General features: G+C 34.6%; 1 protein-coding gene across 2 annotated transcripts in view; it reads left to right on the forward strand.

Annotated features, from left to right (window-relative positions):
- The window catches only part of MS3_00006326 (uncharacterized protein), a 35,348-nt gene extending 16,347 nt beyond the window's left edge, over positions 1-19,001 (forward strand). For both annotated transcript variants that reach the window (XM_051214455.1, XM_035732307.2), the window contains 12 exons: positions 1,281-1,450; positions 2,078-2,286; positions 3,673-3,768; positions 4,350-4,441; positions 8,771-8,870; positions 10,822-10,930; positions 11,816-11,921; positions 14,109-14,202; positions 14,814-14,927; positions 15,530-15,585; positions 16,439-16,514; positions 18,022-19,001. In XM_051214455.1, coding sequence (XP_051067634.1) covers positions 1,281-1,450; positions 2,078-2,286; positions 3,673-3,768; positions 4,350-4,441; positions 8,771-8,870; positions 10,822-10,930; positions 11,816-11,921; positions 14,109-14,202; positions 14,814-14,927; positions 15,530-15,585; positions 16,439-16,514; positions 18,022-18,375 — 1,576 coding nt within the window. In that variant the 3' untranslated portion in view covers positions 18,376-19,001. The remainder of the gene's footprint in view (positions 1-1,280; positions 1,451-2,077; positions 2,287-3,672; positions 3,769-4,349; positions 4,442-8,770; positions 8,871-10,821; positions 10,931-11,815; positions 11,922-14,108; positions 14,203-14,813; positions 14,928-15,529; positions 15,586-16,438; positions 16,515-18,021) is intronic.
- Positions 19,002-24,423: the final 5,422 nt, after the last annotated feature.

Below are 24,423 nucleotides of genomic sequence, written 5' to 3' on the forward strand. Positions count from 1 at the left end.
ATGGAACGATATTTCTTCTTGAGGGGCCTGAAAATGAAGCTGAATTAGTGGTGGTCTTAGTGACTTGGAAGTGTGACCGTAGAACCCAAGGGACAACTGTTTGAGATCGGTCGTGCACGACCTTTTTATTTGAAGTTTTTGACGAGTTGGCTCCACACTTTAAAAAGCCTTACCACCAGAGGTGGAATTCTGTGGGATAAGGCGAAGTGTACATTTTTAGGGTCGACCTTTTCTAACCCCACCCTTCCTTTGTGGGAACGCAGCATCACTGTTGTGCTAGTTATCTACGGGAAACACCTTACTTACTCCGACCGACCTCCCTGGCATGGTAGGACCTAAAAAACATGTGTTCCAGCCAATACAGCTTGGCTATGTCATCGCGACCACTACGTCAAGGTAGCACCTACTGTTGGGGTTTCCAAGCAGTATTTCTTGACGTATCCAACCACTCAGTGTGGTTACCACCCCAAATAAATACACCCTGCACCTATCGGTATGACTCATTCCAATAGTCATTGCGTTTATAAACTGATAATGTCACGATTCGGGTCCTCTAACTTTCGTCTAAACTATTCCTACTCCAGCCAACATTGCGCCTATAGATAGAATGTAACTGACCATCCATAACCCTGGTATGTAGCCCTAAACTAAAACGTCACTGTACAATTTGTACGATATTACGTAGCTGATAAATGGTGGTGAAAGTGAAGTATGATTGATCACTGAGTTTGGGAAAACAGTCACTTAGCCTACTGACTATTAAATATTTGATTCCCCTTACTGTCATTGATTTCTACTCCAAACTCACCGAGATTGACTGTTTGTAATTGTGTTTAAAAAAATATTATGTAAACTATACTCTGATTCTCTACTTTGTATCATGAATCCTGGATCTGATATAACGTGGCTAGTCATATTAACATATTATCGAAGTATCCCTAAGAGCGAGAAAATATCTTAAACTATCCGTTATATTAGTAGCCTCGATTTTTCAAATTCACCATGACTAGACTGATACTTAGTTGAAGTTCTTGGTTGAGTCACAGTATTAAATCTGTATCTGTCTACTTCAGTTTGATCGGTTAAATAGTATCAGTAATCATTCACACAAATATCTTCATCTTAAAACAAAGTACATGTATCTGGTCTTGATTACTGAGTTCCGTCAATTATTTAATTAACTAATTTGATTTGTTAAAAAATTCAGTGTTTAAACTGTACTAGCTTGTAATTCATTTTAGTTCATTTCGAAATTATTTGTGTTTCCTTTTTTAATGTAGATTTTGTGTATCATCAACATTCTGCTTATGGAGTCTAGTGATACTTTGTCGTTTATTTAATCGAAGTGATCATGTAGAGTGTAGAAACTATCCAAGTTATTTAAATAGTTTCTATTGGACGTTGATTAATTGTATTGTGATTGGATTCGGCCTATTAGTTTTAACTTTTGGTTAGTTGTATTATACACTTGTATTTTGTTGTTCTTCAACTTAATAACTCCTAAAATCATTACCATATGTAATTGGTGTAGAATCAAAATAATAATTTTAGTAAATGCTGTAGTCTAAGTGGAACAATCAGATAGGATAAATTTGATATTTTATTAAACCTATTGTTAAGTGTGTTTCAATATTATTGAATAAAAAGTGTATCAAACTTTGAGCTCATAGAAAGCGTTTAAATCAGACATTAGTAATTTTGGTTAATAGTTGATGAGATAGAAATCTCTCTGCTTTAAAACTTGTTTGATGTTGCCATGTTCTTTGAATAATGGTTTATCTTATTGTTAGATTCATCATTCCAAATTATTCAATCACTTTCCCAATATAGTTAGTTTTATGTTAATAAAAATGATTTATACTTTCATTGAATAATGATTTTTGCACTTAAAAAAAGGATTGTATTCTAATATTCATGTGGCTCAAGATGACATAATATGCAGGAGTAAAAATCGTATATCGTTGTTGAATCTTGTTATTTAATCTAATCCCTTGAGTCATATCATAACTATATTCCAATCACACAATTTACTGTTTATTTTATAATCACTATTTTAAAAATTCTCCATCATTTTTAGCTAATTCTTGGTCATTGGGACCTACTGTATATCAACTGGTTCCACTCATTCTAGTGTTATCATTAAACTATTCAAGAACTCGACGAAAACAACTATTAACCATGATTAATTATTTATGGAATGGATTGTTCGCGACAGACTATGGAGTTTCATCTCTTTATACTGTTTGTTCAATTACATTTGCTTCTATTTGTTTACTTGAAATGCTTGTGAGTTTTACACCTTGTTTGTATATGAATTTTTCTACAAGATATTAAGTATTTGAAATGTTTTAGCTGAAATTTTTTTGTTTATTATGGAATATGTAATTCGTATTTTAAATAGTCACTGAGTAGCCAGTTTTATTTGATTTGTTAGGACAAGATACTATATCTACCTAACATATATTCATGATGTGAGCATCGGTGACATATTTTATGATTGTTGAAGGTAAATTTAATGAAGAGTAGTATGTACAACCACCAACACTACTACAAATCATTCAGTAAATTGGTAGACCATTATCGACTAGCGTTATGAAGGTACACATTATATGTTCTCAGTTCACACTTAGTACTTTAGTATAATGTTAGCATAGTATAAGTTAATCAGATTAAAATTTGGCGCTTACGCATTAAGCTCTTTACTACCTATTATCTAGTTGATTTCAATCTTGATTGTGACTAGCAATGTAATTGAGGATACGTGTTTCATGTTAAGACGTGAGATCGAGGCACACACTCAGGATGCACATAATACCAACAGTGATTTTATCATATGCAATATCAAGAAAGGAAGAGTTACAAACCTGTTCTAATACTGATCATTCAATCTATATATATTTTATGATAATTCTTTGTCTTTTCTTCAACATCGTTAAAAAATGTGGCAAAAGCTTATTCTATTTCTCTATCATTTCTAAGTTTGATACGGCCTTAGTTCCGTGGAATCTAAAGTTACGACTATCGAAAGTTACACCACTTAATAACAAAATAAACAAACTACATAATACTAGTCTCTTGTTTTCTTCTCTCTTTGTACGTATTGCTTCTTGCGAAAATTGAACTGATATCCATGGTAATAGACTAACTGAACATTGTTTTCGGAAAATTACAACTGATTAGACCGAACCCATAGTTAGTTATTGATTTTGGCATTTTATTTTTACTAAAACATAGATGTTTAAATTTAAGTATAAATAGTGTAAATTTGAAATGATGTCCTCATTGGACTTCGGACCTTTTTGTTTGTTCGAGGTTCAGGAGCGTATAAATGATTCTGATTCTCCACACCACTAGCTTTCTGCACTTGTCCCTCATTCTACGAGATAAGTTCGTTTGTGGGATTCATGAGGTACTTTTCATTGCCTCAGTGATTAATTAATTTACATTACTGAATATCTACAGAGATATAGTTCCTTTTTTCCTAATATTGTTCAGTAGAATAAAACATTAAAACGTTAATAATCTTGTTAGTATCTAATGGTTGACATCGGAACAATTCTTTTTCCTCCTAGTTACTTACGTTTTTTCTCCAAATCTTGGCAGTCTACATGATATTAAATATTTGATGATTATCTTCTTATGTTTTTGTCTCTTTTTCCTACTTCAAAACAGATCTGGGGATTTTTTCACCGTTATCTACTATCTTTGGCATGTTTATTGTTTGCTTTATGGCCTTACATAGATGAGTCGTTTAGACCACATGAAAAGGTAAACAATAGTAGGCATTATTAATCCACTGACTTATAATTATTCATACATTAATGTCGGTCAATTCGAATCAACTTGATAGTAGTGATATGTCAATTCAAAAGGGTTATTATTTCGCAAGTCATCATCGTAATTAGTAAGTAGATTGTTCAAGACGAGTCTAGTAAAAGTTTGATAATTCTACGATTTCAGACTCATACCATTTTGTTTATGATCTGGTTTCGTTCGATGTCTTAGAGATTTTACTAAGTCCAGTCATTGCTTACGAACGTATGACATGCTTTGTCAGTACTAAAAATCACATTGTTTTCCAATTCTTCTTCAGTAACCAGATTCACTAGAATGCTTTTGAAAGTAGTACTATGATGTTTTATCATATTATCTATGGTTGTTTTAGTTCACAGAAAGAATATTGAACTAGAGTATATATTTCTGCCAATAAAATTTAACAAGTAAACAATGCAAACAAGTGATTAATGCAGTTTTCTTTTGGAAAAAGTCAATAGTTTTTTATCTGCTCACATTTTATATTGATTATTATTATTATTACACGTTTGGATTTTTATTTTTCTCTAACACAGTCAATTCTTTCTTTGTGGCACATTTCGTGTTGTGGTTTGGGTATATTTCCTCTATTACCTGCCATTGGATCAAATATGTGTCCAACAATTGTGTAAGTATACATATACCTAATGTTAGTGAAAATCATAATAACAATGATTAGAAATTTCTAGGTAATTTGCATTATGAAATGATGTTAACTGCGTAGCCTTAAAAAGAAAGAGAGTACTAGACAGCTGTTTCGGCCTAGTTTAGGACTCAGCTGCGGAAAGTCATGACTGAAAACAGGACCTATGACCTGCAAATCTTACATAGTGAACTTCATAACACTCAGTTATTAGGTTGGAGTTCAGTCACTAAAAAATAAAGTTATGTTTGTGAAAGTCTCATCGATTGTAATTGAAATAAATCTGAAGTCCTTCTCGGCAGTCTGGCCCAAGCTTTTTCGAGGGAAATTATCAAACATCAAATTTATCGTATATAAATACATGGTACAATAACTAACTGTGTATCAAACAAACCGTCCAACTACGTTAACGATTCTGAATGTGGAACTCGTTGTGAGAATATCATATTCCAAACGGAAATAATCTTTTAAGGGTATGAAATTTATTTCAATATCCTCTCCTTAAAATTCACCTATACCCTTGTTCCATCAATCAAATGCGTTGTTTTAACCGACCAATTAAATGCCTGTTATCTCACCCATAAAAGTAGTGAATTTGGGTTGTCAGCGTTGCTGCGCGCCATGTTTGTCTCGGATGGTGAGGCTGGTATGGTTTTGAAATAGATATTTGTTGATGTGTAGGATTTCCAATAGAAGCAGAACTGGAATAGCTCAAAGCTTAAAGGAATGTGATTTTCTCCCATTTCATAATCCAAATTATTTTTCTATAAAATTTACACAAAATGAAGGGTCAACCCCAGCGACCGAGAACTTCTCAAGCGATACGAATGTTTATTCCCCAGTAATTTCCTTATCCAGTGACATAGAATACCTGGTGATAATGTTTATGAACCCTATTTATTTGTTCGGCCGATAGAAAGCTTTTACACAGTATCTAGTTGGCCAATAGGCCATAAACACCATTTGTTGAGTCTCACTTATGAGAAAGGTACTCGGTTTCATCGCTTGACACTGAATCAGAAGAATATGATTCGCCCTTTATTAATATTTGGAGCTGTAGCTTTTGTTGTCATTGATTCTGTATGTGAAACAGTTGGAAAGCAACCGCCCACGTTTTTTTATATACGACGAAGTTTATTCGAACGATCAAAACTTCTAGGCCAGTCTAATCGTGATCATAATCCTTACTTAGTAGGTGATTTCGAGGCGTTGGCTGCATATAACATCAATCATGAAGGTGGAACTGGGACGCATTTTGAAGAGAGCAGTTGTCTAGAGTGCTACTTTTTCAATAGCAGGTCGAAAATATGCCCCTCCCCAGACTTTCGAGTGCCCCAGGTACTAATGGTATCTACAAGTTAAACAAAGTGGATGTCTCTCTGTACAAGATGGCAAAATTAAATGTCCCTATGTCAATAGCATCTGAATTTCTGGTCAGACAAACCTCAGAGCTGATTGGTGGGTTCTTAGTCCTCTTCAGAGACATTGTTTTGGGAGATATTCTTCCCATAATCCATGCACTATCTACCTAATTCCCGAAATGGTTGTTACAACTTATGACCTGTGCCCCCCGTTAATGTATAACGTAACGATGCCGCCAATTAGGGAGCAGTGAATTATCAATCGGACCAATGACGCGTAAAACCCGTGCGAGCAGTCTAGAGTCCTTATTGGTCCTGCTTCCTGCCTAGCCCAGCCAGTTAAGTCCAGAACACAAGTCTCAGCCACTGTGATATGAATCATTCACTTCAAGCATACGGGGTTTATATACCAATCAAACAGACCACATCGTACCAATAAAATAGGAAAAAACACTTGTACAAGATTTGGCCAAATGTGGGAGGTAGTAATCAATAGACAGGGCATAATTCAAGTATGGTAAATCGTATAATAATAGTTCATAGGTCAAAATAAAGCTTATGATAAGAAAAATACGAATGTGAATAGTTTAGTTATTTAACAATTATACGATAAAAATATATGCATAGCACTGGTCCATAAATTGATCCAAAAAGTTACCATTCATTATGCTTATCGGGACATAACACTGGCATAATATATTATGTCGAATATCCATTATATGGGATGTTCTTCGGTGGATACATTTATCGCGTTTAATTGATAAGTTACCTGTACAATATCTCATTTGAAACATTTCGACTCTTTTTCCACCTGAATGGTAAACGTAAACTTACTTTAGTGAGATAAATTTGTGTAGATTCAAATCTTGTGTATGTGCTATTGACGAGGACAATCCGGTATTTTTCACAAAACATTAGACGAATTAGAAGTAGTAAAATGAAATCCAGATTCACCTAGTAATTTATTAGTTGGCATGATACAGCTAAGTGTACTATATCTCTTCTGTGTATATTTTTTGAGTTTTCTCTTGTATGTCGAACTTCAGCTGTCATTCTTTATTTGTATGAACCGAAACCTGTCAGAAGGATTATTGCTCCATTGATGTCAATTTCATGTCTAGATTCTATTGAATGTAATGGCATGGTTGACTTGTTTTAAAACTTTTTTGAGGTCCCCTGAGGATTTAGGAATATGCTTTGAACAAAGTATGTTCTTTCACTGTCATATTCATCTGCAGTAATATTACACCCATATATATGGCACTGTTCGTTCTGGATAATACTCTTTCATTGTTATGGTTTAGGTTCCTTCTGATTCCTCTCGAAGTTTCTTTGTGTTATTGGATCGCCATCAGGTGAATCCATTCTTTTGATTTCTTTTTTCTTTTATAATTTCCACTTCCCTTCTTAATGATTTTTTCTAAAATGTTCCTGGAAAAATGATTTATCATCAGATTGGACATTAATAAGCTCAACCTATTTTCCTTATCTATCGGTTCTGTGACGAGTTTTTGAACTCTGTTTATCAGACTGTCACCTTTGTAGGTAAATAAATTGCTCACAACACAACCTAACTTATCAGTCTAAAATTGTTTAAAACATAAGTCTATATCTACTAGAAAACAGAAAGTATCAAATAGCTACTTTTTATTCTTTGTTAAACTTCTGACAAGTTTTGAAATTTACAGAGGTTGAGAATCACTCACTCAGTGATTGCATACATTTTATCACTCTGGATAGCCATTTTGTCGCAGTATGGTACTTTTTGCAGTGCTTATTCACAACTCTATCAAGGACTGAACGCAATATCTTCAAACTACTTAATTAGTACCCAAAGTCTCAATTCACGCTATTTCATGACTATTTTTAATAGATCTTGGTGACACATATCGCGCCAGACATGGAGGAACCTCACTGGTCACATCTTTAGTTGTATTGTAATAGAATGGAGCTTAATTTGCTTGTGTAATGAACTACTGTCTAACGTATAGTTGATGTACTATTTAATATGAATGAAAAGTGGGAATTTTGTAAATGATCAACTCATTGCAAAATTTCCAATTTTGAATTGAAACCAGTGCAGTTCAACCATGTCAAGCATGATAGAGGCATAACAGATGATAGCTAATGATGATTGCACAGTATAACGAAGTGACTGAAGTTAACGATATAAAACGTCAGATGCCACGTCAACAGTATTGAAGTTACAAATTCATCAGTAGGCCTACATGTCTTAAGTTCTGTCCTTGATGGGGTCGTGAATACAACATGCAGTGAAGTCATAAATACGAACTAGATGCCCATCCGTGCTTGGTTTTCAATGCTCAGGTAACTAAATTTTAGCTTGTAATACGGATCTCTAAATTCAACAAAAAAACCGCAACCCAGCCTTTACTAGTAATCTCATACTTGTATGTATCATTAATTGAATTCGACTTGATAGCTTTTATTTATTTGTATTATTGATAATGATAATAGCGATATGTAAAATAGCACATTAACAAATGCCAATTAATGTTATTTAGGCTTATTTTTGTCACTCACTGGTTTAGGGAAACTGATTGTCATGTTGTTTTGGGTATGTTAATTGTTCAAAACGTTCATTGTTGATTCGTTGACTGTAAACGTTATTAAGCTGGAAACCTGGGTTTTGCATTGTCAATCGTTGGAGAGTAACCCAAAGTAAAGGAATCAACGCTTTCGTATCAAATGAGTGTATTAATGGCTCAGTGAGGGAGGAACAAAACTGTGAATAGTTGTTGATAACATGCGTAAACGTGGAGAACACAGTAGTTCTGTTAGCAAAATCTCATTTGAAATTTAAAGTAAAGTAGTGTAATCTACCATTTTGACAGTTTGGTTTTTTATCATTTTTTTAAATATCAGTGCCCACTATATGAGAGGTATAGTTGTAACTGTTTTATCTTATATAAAATATATTCCCATTTTTTAGATTTATAACTGGTCTTATTCTTACACCAATGTCAACTATATCCTTTCGGTTTGTATCAAGTTCTCAAAATCATCTTTTTATATGGCTTGGTTATCTGTTCGTAAGTGTAACCTTTGTTTGCCAATTTGCTATGTCTTAGACAGAATATTGTGAACAGCCAAAAGTGCTTACACTATCCTGTACAAATGTTAGTGTTAAACTAGTGGTAATTTTTTTATTTATTTGATTCACATAAATATTGGTACAACTGGGCACGAAATTAAATATTCACCGTATAACAAAGGAAACGAACATGTGTGTAGATAAATGAAGGCGTGCACAGAAAAATTTAAAGAAATTATTGAACCAGTGTTTTAGGTAGTGGTATTCCATTTTAAATTTCAGTTATCATTCTTAACATTTAGATCATCAGTTCACCAACAAAAATTATTTCACCAAGTCTGATGAACATTAATCAGTCAATCATTTATCTTATCTACTTCAGATGACGAGACTATAATTTATGGACGAACTAATCAGATATAAGATAACAGGTCTTGGATTTTGGCGCAGAATTCATTCATACATTTAGATAAATGGCGTTTTGGCATTTTAGCTGATGTCAGTTTGTGATGAAAACCCTAAATCTAATTCCTAACCCTAACCATCAACTGTAAATCATAATTCTGATTTCTCGCACTGGTTTATAACCCTTATTTTGTCATAGTTATTAGATGGATATTCTCAACGTCGCTCAAAGGTCGTCCATAAATTGTTGTCCCACTCTTCAGATCATTTTGAATTGCGTTTAAAAGTACATTTAGTTATACAACTGGCACTTGATAAGTGCAAACAATTAGATTTCTATCTTTCACTTAGAAACTAGGTTTCTAATACTGTGAATGTGTTGGGGATGTTAGATCCTCAGAACTCATTTCATAAATGTCTTCAAGCATAACAGACCGGATATTTTATCCCTATTGTTTGCATATTTTCCCATTACTAGTGTATTGTTCATAAAACGAGTCAATTTTGATTATCTGTTTCCTATGTTCCTAAGATTTATCGTCTAGCAATGCAGTACACATGACGCCTCACCATGTAATTAGTGTTATATATATATATCGATTGTCAAACGATAAATCGACTCAACCAATTCAACCAGCAACAATCAAACAAGAACAAGCAATATGGAACTCATCAAAGTCAAGTGTTTGAGTAAAAGTATACTAAGACAATCAGAAGGATATTATATAATAGCAAGGAATTGCTTGAAACCAAAATTTAAAACAATTATTCCCTTTAATAAATAAGAACTTTCGTCTAAATTTGAACGAATAGTTTCACAATATTTGGGCGCCGAGTTAATTTGAGATATTAAAAAGAAGAATATATTTGTAAAATCTCAGCGAATGAATTTTAAGTAAATCCAGCGTTTCGCCTGGCAATCTGGTCCAAGCTTTTTCAAGGGAAAAATAATAATATCCCTTTGGTGAATTTCGATAATGCAACGAGAAGACCAGGGTCATCAGAATTATGTGATATATTTGCGCAATATATTTCGAACAATCTGATCACACATATACTTGTTAAGACATTTTTATCACTATTCGAAACTCAAACACGGATCATAATGGGCTGACGTTTCACTGTTTCTTCTCTGCAAAGTTCGAAGTTGCATACCTTTCAATATTAGGGCGACTATTTAATACCTTTTCTATATATTTATACCTAACTCCGTGACCAACTTGATGTAAACATGTTAAGTATTACCTAAAGATAAATTTCAAATGGATATAACAAAAATTGGATTGTGTTTGTTAAATTTTTTATTGTTATCATTTCATAATGCAAAAAGACAAGCTGTTCCGACCAACTGACTAAAAATTTTACACTATTAGTATATCATAAAATATCACTGAATGGTGAAATTTGCTTTCTTTCTTTTTATTACTGGGATTCAATGGTAAGTAGTCATCTTTAGATTATTTAAATATATTGGTTAATTTTGTCTAATTATATATATATATAATAATAATTGTTTCATTTTCTTTCTTTCAATATGTATATAGGGTTTTGTAATTTGTCTTTCAAGTTTTGCTGTTTATGCAATGAGTTTCTCAGTGATACGTACTGGGATATTGAAGATTATTATCCATATATTTAGTTGGTCTGTGATTAGTAAGTTTTTATTTACTCGAATTGACTGTTTTATTGCACATTTTTTGTGTATTTTATACACAAATGCAAATGGATACTCTTTTTTATTAAACAATATGAAACAAGATCATAACGAAGTGTAGAACAATATTTCATTGAAAACGTATCGATTAAACGGAAATCGATTTCATTGAAAATACTTTTAAAGGGAAAAGTCTAACAAATAGATGACAGCATATGAAAGTGTAGTAATGAAATGTATTTTTCACAATACTATTTAAGATCTTCAATTGCAAGTGTCTAGCATTTATTGCAAAAGCCTCCAGCTGATTGCATATACGATTTTTTATGGATTGATTCTATGTCTTCACTTTTAGGCTCCTCGCTCCCACTTTAAGCTTACGTAAAAACACTAGTGATAGTTTATTAATTACTCAACATTTCCCCACATTCACTAAATATATCTCAAAACGATGTAATAAGACCTTAAACTTATAGTCGAATTCAATACTATAACGTTGACAAAAAGCGAATATATGATTATATCTGATGTGAATTTACACATTTAAAACGTTTGGTATAAATTTCTTGTAGTTGGATCGTAAAACAACTTCACTTACTCCTCTCCCAATAATCTAAATCAACGCTTATTCATTTTCCCCCAAAGTATCAACTTGAAGTTTGTGTGAGTAGAGTAGGTACAAAAATGTTTCAGGATTCACGTTTAAAGTGTATTTTTCACGGTGTGAACTGTGTCAAATGCAAGTTACGTTGTTTTTATAATTTTTAGGCGAGTATTTGGTGTTTAAAATGCAGTATTAATTCCACTCTTAATAAATGTTTTTAGCGGATACCTTTGTCACCCAATGAAGTCATTCTTCTTGATTATGTTTTTATTCATTCTAGTACTTCTACCGGTGTCAGTTATCCTTCTAGTTCCAACACGTCTTGGACCTCGAATGATTGGATGGACAATCGTTTACCTTGTCCCACTTTTACTAATGAGCACTTAGTATCCTTTATCTAAATTGCAGGTTTAAGAAAAGAAATTATTTGTTCCATTTTATATGATATAATTTATACCTAAATTGAATGGTATATAACTCAATCTCATGTAAGTACATAAATAAGAAACAATGATCATCACGTTGACATGCAAAGGCAATATGTTGAATAAAATCCTATTATTTTTAACACCGAGTGGAAACCAAATCTTCAAAAACCCCAGTTGCAACTAATTAGCCATGTAAGAGCAATGATGAAAAATATCATCGATAACAAATATATCACTCACTGGATACTTTTATTTGACTTGTATTTAGTAGGGTCACAATACTATTCTCCAACCTTTTTTCCCACTTAAACTGATCTCTAGTTGCCTATAGTAATTTCGATTTAAAAATTTTACAGACGTTGTAAACCTTACTTTTAAAGTTTAGAAAATAAAACATTTTGTTATATCCTAGTAAAGATTAAATTACGAGTAATTTCTAAGACCTATTAATGGACTAATATTATAGATATAATCCTATTGTATAACTGTTCAGTAACTAGATTATGTATATTTATACTCCTCTTATTATAAGTTACATTTTGACCTGTAGATTATTATTATTATACGATTTACTGTTCTCAAATTATACTTAGTTTATTAATTACTGTTTCCCACGTTTTGGCTCTATTGTGTATAAATGTTATTGCATATTTTATGGTGCGATGCGGTCTGTTTGGCTGATATATAAACCAAGTATGTTTGAAATAGATGATTGACATAGTAGAAGCTGTTATTGGTGTTCTGGACTCAACTGGACGGGCTAGGCGAGTAGAGGACCAATAGGACACTAGACTGATCAGACCGGTCGGACGTACAATACACGAGCGAATAAGTCGTATTTTGATTGGCGAATAAATTACATGATAACTAGCCGGACTTAAAGTCACAACAAAATTTGGAGTTGCTGTCACCAATTAGTCCATTAATCTGTCTCAGAAGTTACGCGTAATTTAATCTTCGCTAGGACATAACACATTTTAATACACCTTACCATAGTAGAGATTTCCTGTACAATTCAACATAGATTTATTGATTATTACTAACCTTTCTTAACTAGAATAGTTAGTTCATTTGTTACAGATACTCCAACATTTTGTTTGCTAGTGTAGAACAGGATCACCAGACCAAGAAATTACATCAATTTATAATACCATTAAATATTAGACCTAAGAAACATTCTATAAATCGATGCTTTTTGGAAGGATGTTAAGAATCAGTATATTAAAAATTGAGTCAGACAAAAGTTAGGTTTGATAATAACCAAATATGATACGATACAAATGTTTTACGACTTATTTTCTCTGATCAATTTCTCAATAGACTGCCATTCAAATATGTTTCTGAGTATAGAAAAAATGTTGTTTCCAATCATAAGTCGCTTTAAAACATCTGTTTATCAGAAGTGTTTGCGATATTTTAATTTCACTCCTTGCGAGCAATCCCATTAATAGGGTTAGTGTATAAATCTAAAGTTTAATATTCTTTTGAATGTAATGTGTTTGTATCACAACATAAATTGTGTAATCAAGAGATAGCTTGCATAAAAATACTTTATCTATCAAATATTACTTCTGTTTAATGAATAGTAATGCTCTACTTCAAGATTAGTTTTTATTTGTCTATTATCTTTCTCCTCTCATCACTAGTTCTTCAGATGTAAACTTTAAGGACCCATTCAAATTTCAATAAACTTCATTCTTGCTGTTCTTAAGTCGAGAAGTTTTTAATAACGTTATTCCAAACATCGAATTTTTTCTAACATTGATTTTATCTTAGTAGTTATATCTATTATCACATACTATCAACACTTATACTTACCCTAAAGAAGTCCAGACAAGTTTGCTGGACGAAACGTTGAGATTATTTAAATTTCAGTCGCTGAGATTATTTCAAATATAATTTTCACAAGTTATGACTTATACTTATTGTTTATCGATTATCAATGTACCAAAATAACACACTGGCCTCATGTTAATGCTAGGTGTGTAGTGATTATTTTTTGTTTCTTTACTTACAATGTAAGACAATCATCCTAATTCAGGAATTTTCACCCTAGTAATGATAAAAGATCACTTTTTGGAAACTTTTAATGAGTTATATTGTCTGTTCGTATACTATTACTTAACTTCCAATCAATTTCACTAGTTATGAAGTTTCATTCTTTGCCGTATTCGCTGTAGTCACCTATCTATGGTTTTATATAGAAACGAAAACACTAATTTTAAAGGATAATATCAGGGTGAGTTTGGTCCATCTTATCAAATTTCGTTCAGCATTATCTATATTAATCTTCTGTTGGTAATTTAAAAAAAACTGGATGAATGTAAGTACACTGATTAGCTCTCCTCTTTTTGGAGTCTATCTCACACTTCTTTTTATACAAATTATTTTGTGTTTTGAATATTCATCTCTTACCCGAAGATGTAGCAATTTTTATATTTTTGGATCGTGGTTAATACTAAAGTCGAAGACAGGTGTTTCTTGCCAATCGGAAATTCTCAGCTGTGTATTTTTATTTCAGAGTTAAATTCTCAATCGAACATAGATTGTTTCGCACACGACAGCGTTATCTACAAGGCAAATCAATCACGATAAACTTTATTTGTTCATATTAGTTGTCAGAGTTTGAATAAAAGATTCGAGCTCTTGCTAACAAGTAGGACATACTTTAAAAAACTTCCAAAAATTCGCTTCTTTGTGAAGTATGTACTAATAAGGCTTAAAGCTTCACTATCAAACTGCAGCTAAAAGAAAATAACACTCCTCATACATTATTAACTCGGTCATTACACTAGTTAGATGATGAATTTTGATTTAATTTCTTGTTTTATATTTTTTCATGATTATTAGGTTTGGGATCTTGAGACATCAACTGACGACAGCATTCATTCAGCTATCCAGAATCAATATCCGTACAGTGAAAGTCCGTTAAACCTGAAGAGATTTCGTCAATCACTTTTCTTTGTATCCTTTTTCTACAGGAAAAATTTACTAGTTTACACTTACACTTACTCGAATACACCTAATAGAGATAGTGTAAAAAAAATACTATTTTATGGCATCACTTCTATTTAGATGTTTATTATTACTATTGTGATACAACTCAATAGTCACTTATACACTGACTTACTCATCGTTTGAGGACATCGCAACACTGAGTGAATTGAATGAAAGTTTACAATGACAGTAATTTAATGAAAATGACCATAAACCGGTTATTAACCAGTCCTACTGTAGTGAACGAGGACACAGGCGGGTACAACCGAATGTGATTGAACACAAAATTACGGAATCTCTTAGTAAAATCTGAGAACTATACAGTAAATAGTTCATCTGCAAAATGTTAATCGATTATCTCAAACTTGACTGTTTCCACACCAATCACTCTGTTCTCGTCCTCTTCGAGCTTCTTAACCTTCTGCTGTATTTCATTTCCGATTGATGATACATACTACTTATATCTGTCGACATCAGTAACACACATTGCACTACAACACCGTTTCTATTTTGACCATTTCTCCATCATCCTACAATCTGAGTTATTTTCTTAATAATATGTAAATTAGATATTTCTTTTGATAATTGGATTTTTCGGTACCGGGAATATTGCTAGTATAAACAGGTAGGTGAATGGAAGTTTGTAAAGATATTAAAGCTCATTTTCTAGTAACTTAATGCATTTGTAAGGGTTCATACTTTTCTAATGATAATGTTTAGGATTTTAAATGATCAGTTTGTTCTGACGCATGCACCCTTCATTGCACAACCTAGTGATTATCTTAACTCAATGGATAAGGCGTTGGCGTTCGAAGTGAAATGTAATGTGGGTTCTTCCACTTGATAAACCTCAAATAGGACGAAAGGTGTTCTCGGGATTCCACTGGTAGCCAGTATCAAACTTTAAATTGACTCATGTTGAGAGCATTTTGTATTATATACTTAGGCAGTTTATCAACAGTGAAGGTCAGTGACCTAATAATTAAAGCTATTTGTTTTATATTGTTGAATTGTAAATTCAAAAGCCCGTTTTGCGAAATCCGCATGAATAATTGCATAGTGTTATTAATTCTCACATTAAAATTATGAATCAAAGTAGAGTACATTAATTTTTGTCTCTGTATCTGTTTCGCATGTACATATATGTTGCACTATCACATTAGTCATTTATATTGAACTTTTTTTCAGTTCTAATTTGTTTACGGACGATATTTCCAAACATTTTTCTGTTAGTATATTATGATTTTCAACAATTTGAATGAAACAATAACAGTTATGTTATACTTTTAGCAATTTCATTCCTATATAGGTCATTTGAATTGTTTGAACTTCACTATTTTGAGTGATAATAACTTGTGTAAAAATACATGATCAATAATCAGTGATCTTTTTCTCCCCAGTTAGCATCTGAGTGTCAAATAACGAATTTTTTCCAATTTTTCTTCAGTAAAATCAATCATGTTTTCCGATCGTTTTAGTTTTGACCCACGTTCAACATTTTGCTTCACAACAATATTAAATCCTGCCCTGATGGCGATTCTTTTGCTAATTAAGGTAATTTTATATGTTCCTTATATACTCATATTTGTTAATCAATTTGATCATTTTGAGTGTTCTTCCCAGCTGAGATTATTCCGGTCATTTAGAAGGGAAGACAAATGAAAACAAAAACGTTTGTGCATAATGGCTACGAAAGACTAATTTGAGTAACCAATGTCATATTCAGTGGTTGCATTATACGCAAGCAGTATTTTTAATACAACTGGGGCCGAATACCTGAAACATGTGGGGGAGCTTATATTGTCAGCATTCGGAAATAAATAAATGAATTTCGATTGTTCCATAGCATTGTGTGATTCGCTTTTTCAGTGAGCAAATAAATTATACAAATAAGTACAAACTTAAATGGTAAACAAAAAAACAAATTGAATCAGATAGGTAGCGGCTGCAACATCATGTTTAAACATGTTTGCTGAAAGTGACTAAAGGTTTTGTATTCACATTGACTGGTCATTAAATAGCGATCAATTTCACGTTTCTCTAGACCTTAATGCTGGTTATATTTTATCGACCAAGGTTCAGTATGTGTCACTAGTTTAAGTGACTGAACATCATGCGTGCTTCTATTAGAAATGCTAATCCCGTTGACCACAATGACAACGAAAGTTTCCTGATTAGACTTTACCAAAAACTATGTTTTGCTGTTGGAGATAGTCAACAAATAATCCTAGATGTAAGCATCGTTCTAGCTGGTACTTGTCAACAAGGCATACCTTGCAGTTTTAGGAAAAAAATTTTACTTTTCTCATTGTTATCCAGGTTGCTATTAATTTCTTGTTGGACTGAGAAACCTAAGTCCAGGGTTCCTCATCACTACCAGAAGTAGTGACACTTCCACTCAATTCGCACTTACTGTTTCACAATGATCGTCTTGCTTTGGTTTGTTCATTGTGTTAAAATAAAGCTCCAAAGTCAAACGATATTTGGAGGATGACATTCACTAGGGTAGTAGATGTGACTAAATTTTGAATGTTTTATTTATTTGTTTCGAACAGAGTCGAAGAATTGTCTACTATCTGTTTGTGAACGCTTCTAAAATATATTAAGGTTCGATTATATTTGAATTATTCTTTGTGATATCTATGCTTAATTCATAACCTACCTGTCTATAACATCATCTGCATTACAGTAAGTACTGGAAAATCTACTGATCGGATAGCAATGTCATTCGCAGTGATGAACTGGAGAAATCCCTCATTGATTGTTTGTTTGTCATCCTAAAGGATAAACTGGAATGTGTTTTCATATAGCTTTTAAAGTAACAGCTCGGCATTATGTCCAATAATTATATATCTGATCATTTATAACTAATTGGGTTGTTACGGATATGCATTTAACTATCATAGATAATACTTACAAAACAATATGTGAATTCCAATTTAGTCGCCAGACGATCGTACTATATTTTATTGCCATACTAAATATGGATTGCTGTTTTGTTTAATTCTGGTATTTAAAATGTCATAATCATTATTATAAAATCTAATTTTCCCTCATCTAGGTAATGTGTCCTATGCTCTTTTTGGGTGTGATCTATGCAGCTATCCAGTCGCATAATGGCAATTACTCATCGTCTATCAACAATCAAAAATCGAAAAGAGGATATCATTCTATTTTAGCGCAAACTGGTTTGACTGCAGTACTATCTAACCTAATAGCTATCCACTTTTTTGTTTGGTTGAAAGATGAAGGTAGTTGGTTAGATATAGGGACTAGTATTAGTCATTACGTTATTGCTATGTCTATTAGTCTAGCTGGATTTCTTTTCACATTATTGGGAAAGGAAATGTTAAGTTTTTCAGTGAGTTCTAACATACATCAAAAGCTGTTGAAAGTATCTAATAAACATGTATAATAACCACCTTTCTGATTATATGTTGTAATTATCCTTTAACGTGTTGAACTTTGGCTACGTTTTGTTTGACTTTTTATTGTACATGGAAAGCTACTTAAATCTAAAATAAAAGTGATATTAATAGACAAATGTTCTACTCAACTCAATGCCCTTAATTGTAAAGATATACCTTACGTTATACGATATGATCAATGACAGCAGAGGGAATAAATACGTTAATGAGTAAGTAATGTCTAATAGAAATTAATAATCCGACTGAACAAGCAGATGTAGGTACATGTATTTGTTTCATAAAAATCAGAAATACCACTCAAATCGGAGTAGTAAGAACATAATTTGAAGGCGAGAGCTGAAGCCACAAACTAGTCACAATTCGATTATCGTTTAATGACACATTAAATTTTAATTACTTCTTTTTTCCATTAGTGTATCCTGGTTTGACAAGACCTGAGAGTGTACAGCCATATCTAAGTGTTATTTTTTTAGTACTGGTAGTAACAAAAACACTGAGTATTCACTAGTTTATATGATTAGTGTAGAAACTAAGTGAAGCAGCGACTTATTCATTAGGGAATTCGACTTTTAGTCAACAGGTGGGGCATAAGTCTAAGAACTCTTGATTATTGTTTTAAAATGATACAGTAATATATCGTTGATTGAAGAGCAGATGGTGATAATCTAACAATATCGCCTTATCTATCATTCATTTTGCCTCAACTGTCGGATGAATTATTATTGTAGTCACACCTAATGATTATTACATCGCGAAACTTAAAGACAGTGATATCCTCAAAACTACAAGCTTTAATTTAAAAGGACGTGTCGATTAGAATCCTAAGGATTAGCAATATGGAACTGAGGAAAGAAAGGCTTGAAGGTTATCAATTTGTCATCAGCATTCAAATAAAATAACTATTAGTTGCTGATTGAATTCAATAATACTGGTGTTCAGAGTATCCTTATGAGCTTTATTTTTACAACGTATATAACATGCATAGGTTGGTTTAGATAAAGTAAAAATTTAAGACGGGATATAAATCAACGTTCAACCGTTACGAACTGTTCGCGCGCAGGACCGATAGGTCCTGGGTTAAAATCCCGCGAGCTGGATCGTGGACGCGCAATGCTGAGGAGTCACATACTGGAACGTAATGGCCGTCCGGTGCTTCTAGGTTTTCCATGACTACTTACTTACGTCCATTACTCCTCGTGAAGGAGCATAGGCCGCTCACCAGCATTCTCCATCAAACCCTGTCCTGGGTGATCCTTTCGAGCTCTTTCCAGTTCCTATTTATCCTTTTCATATCTGTTTCTGTTTCCCGACGTAATGTGTTCTTTGGCCTTCCTCTTTTCCGCTTCCCTTTAGGATTCCAAGTTAGGGCTTGCCTCGTGATGCAGATTGGTGATTTCCGTAGTGTATGTCCTATCCATTTCCATCGTCTTTTCCTAATTTCCTCTTCAGCTGGAAGCTGGTTTGTTCTCTCCCACAGAAGGCTGTTGCTGATAGTATCCAGCCAATGGATGTTGAGTATCTTGCGTAGACAACTATTTGTAAATACTTGTACTTTCTTGATGATGGCTGTAGTAGTCCTCCAGGTTTCAGCTCCATACAGTAGGACTGCCTTGACGTTCGTATTGAAAATTCTCACTTTGATATTGGTTGAAAGTTGTTTTGAGTTCCATATGTTCTTCAATTGTAGGGATGCGGCCCTTGCTTTGCCAATCCTCGCCTTTACGTCTGCATCCGATCCCCATTGTTCATCGATGATGCTTCCCAGGTACGTGAAGGATTCCACGTCTTGCAGAATTTCACCACTAAGTGTGGTTGGGTTAGTGTTCTCGGTGTTGTATTTGAGAACCTTGGTTTTTCCTTTGTGTATGTTGAGGCCCACTGATGAAGAGACTGCTGCTACACTAGTTATCTTCACCTGCATTTGTTCGTGTGTATGGGATAGGATGGCTAGGTCATCTGCGAAGTCCAAATCGTCTAATTGATTCTAAGCTGTCCATTGTATGTTGTGTTTTCCCTCAGATGTCGAGGTCTTCATAATCCAGTCGACCACCAGAAGAAAGAGGGAGGGAGAGAGTAAACAGCCTTGTCTGACTCCGGTCCTTACTTGGAATGCATCTGCCAGCTGTCCTCCATGCACGACTTTGCACTGTAGTCCGTCGTATGAGTCCTGGATAATGTTGACAATCTTCCCAGGAACTCTGTAGTGTCGAAGAAGTTTCCATAACGTTCTCCTATCTACACTGTCAAACGCCTTCTCAAAGTCAATGAAGTTGATGTATGATGATGAGTTCCACTCAAGTGATTGTTCGACGATGATCCGTGGTGTCGCAATTTGGTCTGTGCACGACCGATCCTTACGGAATCCAGCCTGTTGATCTCGAAATTGGGCGTCTTTCATCTAGTTCAGCAACACTCTGTTAAAGACTTTCCCTGGTATTGACAGTAGTGTGATGCCTCTGTAGTTTTCATATTTGCTCAGATCTCCTTTGGAATTTTGATGAGGTGTCCTTCTTTCCAGTCCGTCAGCACTAGTCCTTCTTCCTTATTCTTCTTGAATAAAAGGTAAAGCATGTTTGTGGCTCGATGTCTGAATTCAGTGCTTCAGCTGGTATACTGTCAGGTCCTGCTGCTTTCCCGCTCTTGATTTGTCTGATGGCCATTCTGATTTCTTCCGTCGTTGGTGGATTAACATCTATAGGGAGATACGCTTGCAAAAAGTTGGAAGCTAGACCGCATTGCACCAGTTTTCGGAGTGAGTCGACGCAGCGAACGTTCAAGCTAACCAATGGTGGCACTCCTCCAACGACCTTCAGAGATTTTTGATTTCATGTTACGCGATGGTAAACACGACTATTTATTCCCCATAAACTCTTTTTCACCCAAACAGCGTGGTTTCAGAAAAAGTCATTCTCGTATAACTAACCTACTGACCTCAGTGGAAAAATGGGCAGTCATTCTTGATCTAAATGTCAAAGTTGATTTCATATATCTCGAATTATCATAAGCTTTTAATAGGGCCAACAAAATATGTCTTATCAATATGCTTAAACGATTAGGTATCAAATCACCTCTAATTGATTAGCTTACTTTGTATCTAGAACATCGACACTTAAAAGTCAGGGTTAACTTCACTTTCTTTCAGGCCATGGAATCTCTTAGTGGGGTCCCCAAAGGTTCGGTACTAGAACCCCTTCTTTTCTCAACTTGCGTAAAGGATCTGGGACTTCTGGAGGATCTGACTTGACTTCAAAGCTGAGCAAACAATAACGCGCTTACATTTAACACTTCAAAGTGCAAAGTAGTCCACCTGAAACATGTTGCAGATTACGCATACAACGTAGGTAACTCGTTACCGGAGGTATCTCATGTTAAAAAATGATCTAGGAATATTGGTACCCTATGATCTCGAATCTTACGCTAACTGCGACAAAAATGCTTTCTCGAGCAAACATTGCAGTGATAACGTTGGGCCGCATTTTCGATTATTTTAACTCAAAAAATTTCCACCTAATCTTCAGCAGTTTTGTTCGACACCGTCTACATATGGAAACAAAGTGTTTCCTCCCTCATTCCAAAGGGATAAAGACACATTGGAACATATTCAACAGTGAGCCACGAAATCAGTTGAGGGACCGAAATTTAAGTCTTATAAAGAGCTTCACTGAACATTCACTATCTAGAGTACAGAAGTCGTAGAGGTGACTTTCTAATGACATATAGAGTCCTAAGCACCTCTAGTCATTCCCTTAAATATTTACTTAAGCTCAGTCGAAGAAGTTGCCATAACATTCTCCTATCTACACTGTCAAACGCCTTCTCAAAGTCAATGAAGTTGATGTATGATGATGAGTTCCACTCAAGTGATTGTTCGACGATGATCCGTGGTGTCGCAATTTGGTCTGTGCACGACCGATCCTTACGGAATCCAGCCTGTTGATCTCGAAATTGGGCGTCTTTCATCTAGTTCAGCAACACTCTGTTAAAGACTTTCCCTGGTATTGACAGTAGTGTGATGCCTCTGTAGTTTTCATATTTGCTCAGATCTCCTTTGGAATTTTGATGAGGTGTCCTTCTTTCCAGTCCGTCAGCACTAGTCCTTCTTCCTTATTCTTCTTGAATAAAAGGTAAAGCATGTTTGTGGCTCGATGTCTGAATTCAGTGCTTCAGCTGGTATACTGTCAGGTCCTGCTGCTTTCCCGCTCTTGATTTGTCTGATGGCCATTCTGATTTCTTCCGTCGTTGGTGGATCGACATCTAAAGGGAGATCTGTGTGTGCTGCTTCATTGTCCGGTAGATTCAATGGAGCTGGTCTATTCAAGAATTCCTCGAATTATTCTACCCACCTGCTCCTCTGTTCTTGATTGGGCCGCCTTCTTTGTCTTTGACCGGTCTCTCTGGTTTACTGTATTTCCCTGCTAGTTTCTTCATTGTATTGTAAAGTCGTTTCATATTCCCTCCCCTTGCAGCTTTTTCACCGTCGTTGCTAGTTCTTCCACATATTCCTTCTTGTTGGCTCTAATGCTCCTCTTCACTTGCTTGTTTGCTTCTGTGTATTCAGCTTGTGCTTGGACTTTCTCTGTTCGTGTTCGGCTGTTGTTAATTGCTGTATTCTTGTTCTTCCTTTCTTTGATCTTGTCCAGTGTTTCTATGAAGATCCATTCCTTATGATGATGCTTCTTGAAACCCAGAACCTCTTGACACGTTGAAGTTAATGCTTCTTTGATACCTTTCTAGTTGTCCTCCATAGTAGTTTATTCTTCCTTCAGTAGATCTTGTGAGGCTTGGAACCTGTTGCTGAGAGCTATCTTGAATTCATCGAGTTTGTCAGTATCTCAAAGGAAGGCTGTATTGAACATTTGTATTGCTGTTTGTCCAGTTGTCCAATTCTTCTTTAGCTTCAGTTTTAAATTGGCCACAACCAAGTGATGATTCGAAGCTACGTCAGCTCCTCTCCTGGTTCTCACATCTTCCATTGTCCTTCGGAATTTTTATGGATCCAAATATGATCTATCTGGTTCTCTGTAGTGTGTTTCGGTGAGATCCATGTAGCTTTGTGTGGAAATATTGTGCCTCCTATGACCAATTTGTTGAATGCACACAGATTTGCAAATCTCTCCCCATTTTCGTTTCTCTCTCCCAGTCCATGTCGTCCCATGATATCTTCATGTCCGGTGTTGTCTATTCCGACATTGGCGTTTAGATCTCCCATCAAAATGGTGAGGTTGTTTCTTGGGCACTTCTCTATGATTGATTGCAGCCGCTCGTAGAATTGGTCTTTAATGTCGTCGTTGCTATCATCGGTGGGTGCATAACACTGGATAACATTCATTGTAATTTCCTCCATCTTTGTTTTTAATGAGGCTTTGATGATTTTGGATCCGTGAGATTCCCATCCTGCAAGTGCATTTCGTGCTTCCTTGGACAGCATTAGAGCAACTCCCTGAGTGTGTGGAGCATTTTCTTCTTCGTGACCGGAGTAGAGCGGCATCTCTCCCGCATCTAGCTTTTTCTGTTCAACTTAGGTCCAATGAGTTTCGCTGCCAAATTGTATCTCCTCATTTCCGTTGGTATTTGTCTGGTCTTCTCGGTTTCCCATTGTCCGGACGTTCCGTGTATCTATAAAAATTGTTGCTCTGGTTGTTAGAAGAGGCATCGACCTCGTGATTTCCGAAGGAGCTCGGCTTTCACCATGACGCGTCATAACTCTTCTAAGCGAAGAACTTCTAACTCCCAGGGCAGAGTTTAAATGGTTTGAATTAATTTTTCTGGTTAGCGTTTATTTAGCGAGTTAATTTTCTACGGGATGAGCTCCCTAACCCCATGCCCAACCCTCCTCCTTTGCCCAGGCTTGGGACCGGCAGTAACTCTAGAAGAGCTACAGGCGGAGTTTTTCCATGATGGTCTAGCTTTAATTGACTCATGAATTCAAATATTAAATTACTAAAATCTCTACAAAACCCCTTCCTGATTTTACTTTTGACGGAATTTTAACGTTTAAGTTCTAAAAAAATTGCAACAGTTAAAAAAACTAGTCA

The sequence above is a fragment of the Schistosoma haematobium genome, chromosome 2 (genome assembly GCF_000699445.3).
Source record: "Schistosoma haematobium chromosome 2, whole genome shotgun sequence".
NCBI lineage: Eukaryota > Metazoa > Platyhelminthes > Trematoda > Strigeidida > Schistosomatidae > Schistosoma > Schistosoma haematobium.